We start from the raw sequence: 8,971 nt of genomic DNA, 5'->3' as shown, positions 1-8,971 counted from the left end.
CGCACGGAGGCCGGCTCAAGGACTGGCAGTGCACATTTCTGCTTCTTAAGCAACAGTAAGCAACGTTGCTAAGGTTTAAGCAACCCACTAGGCCACCTAGATTATCTCCAATGCAAAATTTTAATAAGCAACTACGAAGTGGAGTTAAAAATCAGATAAGCAACTACCGCTAGAGATGCTCTTAAGGAATACTTATTTTAATAATTGTTTTTAACTTTTATTTTTATATGGACTATTCTATCCCTTATTTATTTTCTACAACTCTTAAAACAAATTCCTCAATATTTCTTTTTCTTTTTTCTTTTTTGCATTAAAATGAAATTATTTGTAAGCAATTACGCATTTTTTTATTTATTCTAAAACTATTCATGGTAACTACTCAAAAAAATAATTTTTTTTTATATTTTAAATAGTAAAGAAGAGGCACTACGTACTTTTATTATTTTAAAAAATAAAATAAAATAGATGATGATTGATTAATGATTAGTTAGAGATTTTAAAAAAAAAAAAAATATATATATATATATATATATATATATATTAAATAAAAAGTAGTGAGAAAGACAGTGAGAGAGTGGTTTGAAATTATTATAAGAATAAAATTGTCTAATAAATAGTGTATATCCAATAAGATTACTATCTTTATATATGTGATAAATTATAGATACAACATTTTTTTTTTACTAGTATGAATATAATATGTTGAATGAAAGTCAAATATTTCTAGTTTTAAATTTGAGAATAAAGTGAATCTTTTTTCAGCAAATCAATTAGAAGAAAAGATGTTCTATATCCAAATTCAAATAATAAATAGGTTTGGTTTGAAAATCATTTTAAATGCTTTGATTTTTATAGATTTAAATTTTATTTGTTTTTTTGTCACAACCTTACTTAAAATATTTACTTTAATTTTTAACCCTTTTTATCTATCAAAATCAAATTCGATATAAAATTTACTATAATTCACACAGTCCCCTCAATTAAAAGAGTTAGGCCTCTTACATACTTTTTTAACTTTTAATTTTATAATCTGGAGAATTCTAACAAATGCCTTAAGACATGGATTTAAAAATCAAAATAAGAAACTTTTTATGAAAAATGAAATATTATCAATGCACCCACCATAATTTTCAATGTATTTCTAATGAAAATTTTGATAAGAAAAATATTAATTCCTTAATTGATGTTAATAAGAGACTTGTTAACAAAAATTCCTTGTGTGTATTTCAAAAATAAAGACAATGTATATAATGACAACTATTTAAATAATTCATTTTTATATAAATATTTAATTATATAAAACATAATTTAAAAGTATAATTTTCTTTTATTTCTCACTTAATTTTATTGTATGAAACAACTACGTTTTTTTATTTTATTTTATTTTTACATATTTCTTATCAAATCATTTCTCACCAATTTTCTCTCATTCCCTTCAAATCCTAACCCACACAGACAAATCCTTTAAGTCAATGTAACATTTATCTTGTGTTCTACGTGCATTAATTAATAAATCAATTAATACAAAAATTTATTAAAAAAATACATCCGATGGACATTGAAAATTATGGTAGAAATGCATAAATGATGTTTTTCAATTAAAAAAAAATTATATTCCCAATTTCTTAATGAGTATCTTTGACTTGTATAACACCTGCCTACATTATTCTTAATTTTCATCTACCTTATAAATTGAGACTAATCTCAATTTTCTTTACATTATGCTTGATAAATAATAACTTAATCATATGTCTATTTCAACCCCGTGTAAAACATAATTAAATAACACACATAACTTATTATGTGATTATTAATGTAAAAATGATTAAAGGCACATGAAATTCAATGTTATGTTAAATGTGGATGGGAGTTGTCCTGGAAATCCTCCTAGAATTGGTTCCGGTGGCATTGCATTTTTAGAAAGGTAGATGGTGACTAGTTGGTATGTCCCCTATAGATATGTATACACACAATAATAGTCGGTCAATTCAAAAAACAATTAAAATTTGATCAAATACGTACATATATAAAACTATTGATGAAATTATTTAAAATTTTACTATTAATTTCCTAAAAAACTAAATCGCATTTGTAGACCCCTTATGTACAATTTAATATGCAATTCACAATTTTGGCCTTCCTAATTTTTAATTCCACGATTTAAGTAAACTAAAAATACAATTTAACCATTTTCTAATCATCATCAAATTACCATTCCACAATTTCATTTTGAAAGTCTAATTAAAATGATAATTCATTTATTACGAAGCATACGACTGATGTAACAGTAACAATTGCAAGCAACAAACGCTAAGATAACTATCATTCATATTATTACAAGAGCTGTAGCTGTTTTTTAAATCAAAATTCAAATTAAAATGAAATGCAAGCAGGCTAGATAACCTATCCAATAATAATGGTCATTGTATACCCCAAAACCCACCATATTAAAGCTTGAAAGGTATAGCAAGTTACTTGTAATGCTGAGACACCTCCCAAACCAGCTTATCCATGAAATGGCATTTCTTGTCAAATCCCCACCCGGGGTTGCTCTGCATAATATTTCAGACCAAACATAAATAATGTGCGGCATAGTCCTTCTACATACTTTTCTAATCAGTATTTCTCATATTTCATTTAAATAAAAGGGCATGAAAATGCAAAAGGAATCCAATTGAAGATTCTATATTTCTGTGTTGTTGGATTGGTTATGAAATATCATAACCAACCATTAAAAAGTTCTTTCATTATACGCCACCAAATCTAATCATTAAATTAAATTCTAGTACTTTCTTCTGCTGTAATTTTTTGTTTTCAGGACTCTTTATGTTAGTAAAATGCTGATTTCTTCCGAAGAAAACTCAACTACACGAATAGCATAAATATGATATGATATGATATATATATATATATATATATATATATATATATATATATATAAACACTTGTGACATCAAAAGTACTGAAATACCATTTTATATATGATGCACACTGAAAGCAAAAAAATTAAAAAACAACAAAACTAGATGAAAATATAGAATACTTGTCCATACAAAGAATTAGCGAAAGGAATTCTCAAATAATACATAGAACAAGCTCATTTTAACTAATAAAAAAATTGTCAAGATACATTTATATACTTGTAGTCTCATATGAAGAATCTGCAGTCAAAAGTGGATAAGGCATACTTATCCAAATTCATTAAAGGATAATAGAGGGAAAGGAGGATTATAAATCAATCCCAGGATAAGGAAATTAATACCAGCCTCAGGAAAACAAATATCCTTAACACATCAAGATTTGAAAATTAGATATGCTCTCATATCCTGATTTAGATTAGAGCAATCCTAAACACATTTGTGACTACCGCCAGAATAATTGATTACCAAAACAGCTGCAAACTTTATATAATCGTGAAATATCTAGTTTCTATATCGCTTCTTTAATATACAAAGCCACAAAATCACATTAATAAGAGGCCAAAACCACTTTAAACTTTATATAATCATGAAATAGCTAGTTTCTAAATCGCTGCCTTAATGTACAAAGCCACAAATTCACATTATAAGAGGGGCTAATGTTTGGGAACTTCCTGGATTTCTAATCACACAGTAAATAATTATATCATTCTACCAAAACCAACTCCAGTAGCCAACGATCATCATTCATTACTTGCCAATATTTTTTTTATATATAAATTTAAACAAATATTAATTATGTTTTGGGATGAAAATTAGTTTTCTTATCTATGCCTTGTCAATAACAAGAGCTCAGCCAAGGTATGACATCAAATACATATTTTATGTCTCTCTTAATACATTTAGGATTTATTTTATCAACTAGGATTTATATTCAGGATTCCTAGGAAGAATAGCAAATATTTCTCGGGATTTCATTTGAATATGCAACTCTGGATAAATAGAGATACTCTAATATCAAATTAGAATAAAACTATACTGAGGAACGGGGATCATTTAACACTGAACTGCATGAGCAAGTAAAACATCACAGGCAGAGATATGTATAATAAGATTATCAACTTAAGAGCAAAACAACTGCACAAGTAAAATACACTTTTTGCCCAACACAATATCAGTATTTAAGGTTCCAAACCTGAAGAGAGGTAACAGCACGATTAGTAAATTGTTTCACTGAAGATGGTGCACTTTCAGGAAGAGTTTTAGCAACTCTTTCTAATTCTTCTTGTTGCTTCTTTGCAGTTACCCTATCTGGTCCGCTGTAGTGATCAACAATCTTTTTCATCAATGGAATCCGGGCCATTGTCTCTTCCATTATTTCCTAGTAGGATATAAAGTTAGAAAATAATAAAGAAAAAGTATATCCCATCCTAACACACGGACTCACATCCATAAAGTAGAGAGCAACAATAAACACAAAAGCCTTTATCAACTAGCACCCACTCACAGCACTTAGTACATTTAGATAGGTGCTGTATCAAAACAAATAGAGTGAGTGATACAGCACTTACCAAAATGTACCTGTTACACAGGCTTGATATAACAAAGGTATAGGCAATCAAGCCATAAGATTATTGGCAAACATAGTGGTGAATTAACAATAATAAAAGGAACATTAGTAACCAAACTCATGCCCTAAAACCTTTGCAATTAATATTAGGATAATAATCCTAATTCATGGATTAATTAGCGACAAAATATACCTCCCACTCTTCCTGACTCTGAATCCCCTCATATGCCATCAAGAATGGTTTCATCTTCTCAAGTGCATCCCGAAGTGGAATTGGTTCCTTCTCATCAATATCTGGATTATCAAACTCCACCAAATATTCTGGCTCACATTCAATCTGCAATAATCAATAAAGACCGAAAAAAATACAAACAATTAAACATTATAATATGGATAAGTAGAACGCAGAAGTTTGGCTTAAAACTTTTCCCCAAGAGAAATGTTGTCTTTAGATCTTCAGAAATGAATGATTCAGCATTCAGGTCTGATGAGTTTCCTGATAGCAATTCAATTAACTTAACCCTATTTTATATGTTCTTACAGACAAACCGGAAAATTTTCCCTTGTTGTGGCCTAACTTCAAAAAATTATATTCCCACTACCTTGGATGATTTTTCAACAAATAAATAAAGATGAATGCAGCTAACCACTTACTGCATAATTGATGTCTAAAGCATCCAAGTACTCATCCTCTAATGGCGATGGTAAAACTCTAGTAGCCATCTCCTCAAATCCTTCAGTCAACTGATTCATTATCTCAGGCCCAAACTTTTTGGCTAATTTCTCACCATCTTCATTATCTCCAACATATAGCCCTGTAGCATAGGAATCGTTTGTATCCATAGCTCGACCAGACAATTCATCCACATCCCTCCCTCTGAATCCCCCCCTTCCTATGCCTCGACCTCTGCCCCTGCCCCTTCCCCTGCCTCGACCAAACCCACCTCTCTCTCTAAATCCTCTTCCTCTTCCAGCATCACTTCCAGCATCCTCCCCTTGTGAACCTTGTGACAAAAATTTCCGTGCATTCTTCACTGCATCATCCCGGTTTGGTATTGGCCGTCTCTCAGGCACAGTCTCAGATGCAGCAGCACCAGGAGCTTGCCGAGTGCGGAGATGCCTATTCTCTTCTGTAACCCGTGTTTCCAGTTCTGACTGTTTCGTGGGCTTTCCCCGTCCAAGTCCAGACAACACCCCTAGTACACTGCCTGGAAGTTTGTTATCATGCTCATGATCAACAGATCTGGATGTTGGGTTGATGGCACTCTCCCTTCCAGGAAAAATGGATCTTTTGGGTGGTGAAAAATCATCTGGTGTTGTTGGAGAAACATTATCCTCTCTTTTGAAGAAAATGGGTTTTTTGGGTCCAGAATCTGGGGGCTGCAAATCACGTTGAGGTGCAGTGAGTCGGCCACGACCAGAAGGTGGCTGATTTATGGACGATATAAATGATGAGAAAGAAGGAAGACCCAATGGAGGCATTGGCTTGCCACGGCCATGGCCATGACCTGAACTACGAGGAATGGGCGACTCTTTTGGGTCAGATTTGGACTCATTGGAATTAGGCTTACCTGGAGCTCTTTCATTGAAATTGAACGTCCCCGAACCAGGGAGGGAGCCTCCACGACCACGACCATGACCACCACCACCACCACCACCAAAACCGGAAGATGTAGAAAATGGAACTAGTGTTTTTCTGGTGGCATTGGAAATGTAGGGGCTTGGCACCCTTATTCCAAAGGTTCCTCTCATGGACAAGTTGAAACAAATGCTTTATTGGAAAGGTCAAAAAGATTTCAGCAGCATGACCCTGATAAAATACACATTACCAAGTTTATATGAACTGTTGGAAAAGCCAATAAAATACATTAAACAATTGCATAAATTTATATTTAGAAACTCCCGGGCATTGCATGTCTATTTTTCCTGTTTTATTTATATACACCAATTTTAAGTTGACAACAACTAGTTCATTAGTTGATAATTAAATAACTTTATTCAGTTCATTTTTCAATAATTTAAAACAAAACTAATAATTACTTTTTACCTGGCTATCCTATTTACAATTGTCAATGACAATAACTGACCACAATTTTCCCCCTATGTTTCCACCATTAATCATCAGTCAAAACCGTATTCTACTTTAAAATCAATCTGCATTTCTTTTAGAAAAAAAAAAAAAAAAAAAAAAAAACAAGACTTTGTTAAAAGTGTACCCAGCATCCAGCCCAATATCATACACAAATCATATTCAATCTCCTTATTTTTAGGGAGACAATAGGGCTGAGACCAAACAAGAAAAGCAAAACTAAGAAGATACAGTTCTAATAAAGTTCACACTATCCGAATCACTAAACAACAAAAGCATGCCCCATTGGATAGGTGAACTCAGAATATGAAGACCCAATGACAAAGAATAATTGAATATACATAGCTAGCCAAGAAATTAGCCACTTTATTTCGTTCTTTACATGCATGAGAAAGCCAAACATCCCACCTTGGACTTGGATTCAAAGTCAGAATATGGGTTTTGGCCTCCTTTTGTGCTACTGCATGCAGTATGCCCATGTACTACTGAAATATGTTTTTATCATTAATTTATATAATTTTTTGTCCCACTTGGATTCTGCAGTACAGAGAATTTGGAAACGGCACAACTTGGTTGGGGGCATAGCTACTGCAGGGAAAAGGTGAAATTTAATGTTGAGTTAACAATATGGTTATTCAAGCTATCTTCCTTCTCGACACACTTGATAAAGATATCAATTCATCCTCCATGAGAGTCAGGTAGTATGTTTCAACATTAAATACTCAATCAACTAGATAATTTTGTGTTTTAAACAATTTGCTTCCTTCCAGAGAATTTTCAAACTTGAAGAACTCATTTCTCTATTAGCATGTGAGTTAGGTAAATATCTGATATTTAAATATTGATCCCAGAAGGGACTCTTCACATAATTGACTCATTTCTCATAAGGGACTCAAATATTCTAGTAAACTATATCAAATAAAAAAGTATCAGATAAATAGAAAACTCATTTCTCTACTAGACAAACTTTAAATATCAGATCATTATTTAAAACTGAAGGTTAAAAGGCTCAAAAGTCAAAACTCAATGTGTTATTATAACTAAAAAAATAACAAACGGTTCTTTAGAGTTAAAAAAGAATCCAATACGCTGTTGTAGGGATTAGGGTTGTGCATACCCACTTTGGAATTTCAGTGTCTTTGGAAACTAGTTGAATTGAATGGTTGAAAAAGAAAAGTTACACTCACAAGCTTTTGCTTTATTTTACATACGTGTTTTTCTGTTAAATGTGATTTTAAACCGGTATCCAAACATTAACAAAGACATTCGTGAGCGGAAATGTTGCCCCCTCCGATTGTCATTTTCTGTGATTTTTGCTGTGAGAAGCGTCATTCCGCTACAACAGCCAGGCACAACGGCCCTTGGAGGAGCAGCGTAGTGCCACGATTCCTACGGGTCTCACAGATACAAATCGCGATTCATGCGATTCTCACACGATTCAAGCGATTCAGGGTGCGATACAAGAGCTAAACGATACTAACTAACTACACGCCCAAATCCAATCAGAGTCATAAAGCAAAAAGGAACAATATATAAACCACAAACCATTACTCACAGATAAGTAACAACTAGGAACACAGTAGTAATCACTTGGGATAATGAAAACCCTAATCTCGAAACTACGTTGACAGAGGGAAATGAGAAGCCTAAAATGCTCAAATCTCAGTTAATTAATAATACTTTGAGAAGCTTAAACAACTATTGGTAATGGATGCTCCGAAATATGAGAGAATGAAGATAGAAGACAAAGTGGAAATACCTTGCCGTCGTTGACGCTGTGCTCGCCGGAATCGACTTCGCCACTGATGAAACGAGAGCACACTCAGCAGAAAAGAAACTAGGGTTTTTTTTCTTACCACAATAGAAAGCCCAAAACCAGTGGGCCAACAAAACTAGAAAACTAGCCCAATTTCAGAATTCGGATTATTGTTCTTTTCTTTTTGGGCTCATTGACTGAAGTGGATTTCTTTCTAAATTAATTTATCAAAGTGGCGTTTCTTTTGAAATAAAATTTTAATTTTATGTTAGACTTCATTTATGGAAAATTGTTTAATTTTGCTGCTTTTATTTTTTATTTTTAACGTAATCCTAGCCTATATTGACATATATTTGAGTAATTTGTTCACGTTTAAGGAATTATTAGTGTTGGTTCGATAGTGAGAAATTAGAATAATATATATATTAATAAAAAAATAAAGAATAATGTGTATGAGGTGTTAAATAAATATTTTATTATCATTACTTATAATTTTCTGTAATTTTTTTATAAATATTAAAAGGAAAATCTGTTCATTTTCACATTTTTTGAATCATTTTTTTAGATTAACAAACATTAAATATCTACTTCTATCATTTTTTTCAATTAAGAGACTCTGAAAAATGTAAAATTTATCA

The 8,971-nt window shown here is 32.0% G+C and overlaps 1 protein-coding gene across 2 annotated transcripts; it reads right to left on the bottom strand.

The window, feature by feature from the left end:
- Positions 1 to 2,294: 2,294 nt before the first annotated feature.
- Positions 2,295 to 8,473, bottom strand: LOC109804462 (hydroxyproline-rich glycoprotein family protein). Of its 2 annotated transcripts, none has more exons than XM_020366290.3 (5): positions 8,337 to 8,473; positions 5,143 to 6,298; positions 4,682 to 4,825; positions 4,114 to 4,299; positions 2,295 to 2,552 (listed from the first exon to the last, which is right to left on the bottom strand). In XM_020366290.3, exons 2-5 carry the CDS (start codon positions 6,238 to 6,240, stop codon positions 2,472 to 2,474), a joined length of 1,509 nt encoding a protein of 502 aa, XP_020221879.2. In that variant the 5' UTR covers positions 6,241 to 6,298; positions 8,337 to 8,473; the 3' UTR covers positions 2,295 to 2,471. The 2 variants fall into 2 exon arrangements, with proteins under 2 accessions (XP_020221879.2, XP_082919736.1); XM_083063610.1 differs by lacking the exon at positions 8,337 to 8,473 and adding an exon at positions 6,536 to 6,645.
- Between the last annotated feature and the right edge of the window lie 498 nt (positions 8,474 to 8,971).

Source organism: Cajanus cajan, chromosome 1 (genome assembly GCF_000230855.2).
Source record: "Cajanus cajan strain Asha chromosome 1, NIPB_CcT2T_4, whole genome shotgun sequence".
Taxonomy (NCBI): Eukaryota; Viridiplantae; Streptophyta; class Magnoliopsida; order Fabales; family Fabaceae; genus Cajanus; species Cajanus cajan.
The sequence above is the reverse complement of the archived record's forward strand: the minus strand, read 5'-3'. Positions and strand labels throughout refer to the sequence as shown.

Coding starts and splice junctions, on each gene's coding strand:
- LOC109804462 (XM_020366290.3), bottom strand. CDS start 6,240: ATGAGAGGAACCTTTGGAATAAGGGTGCCAAGCCCCTACATTTCCAAT. Junction 4,826..5,142: donor CTTTAGACATCAATTATGCA/GTAAGTGGTTAG, acceptor TGATTATTGCAG/ATTGAATGTGAGCCAGAATA. Junction 2,553..4,113: donor GTGCTGTTACCTCTCTTCAG/GTTTGGAACCTT, acceptor AATATTATGCAG/AGCAACCCCGGGTGGGGATT.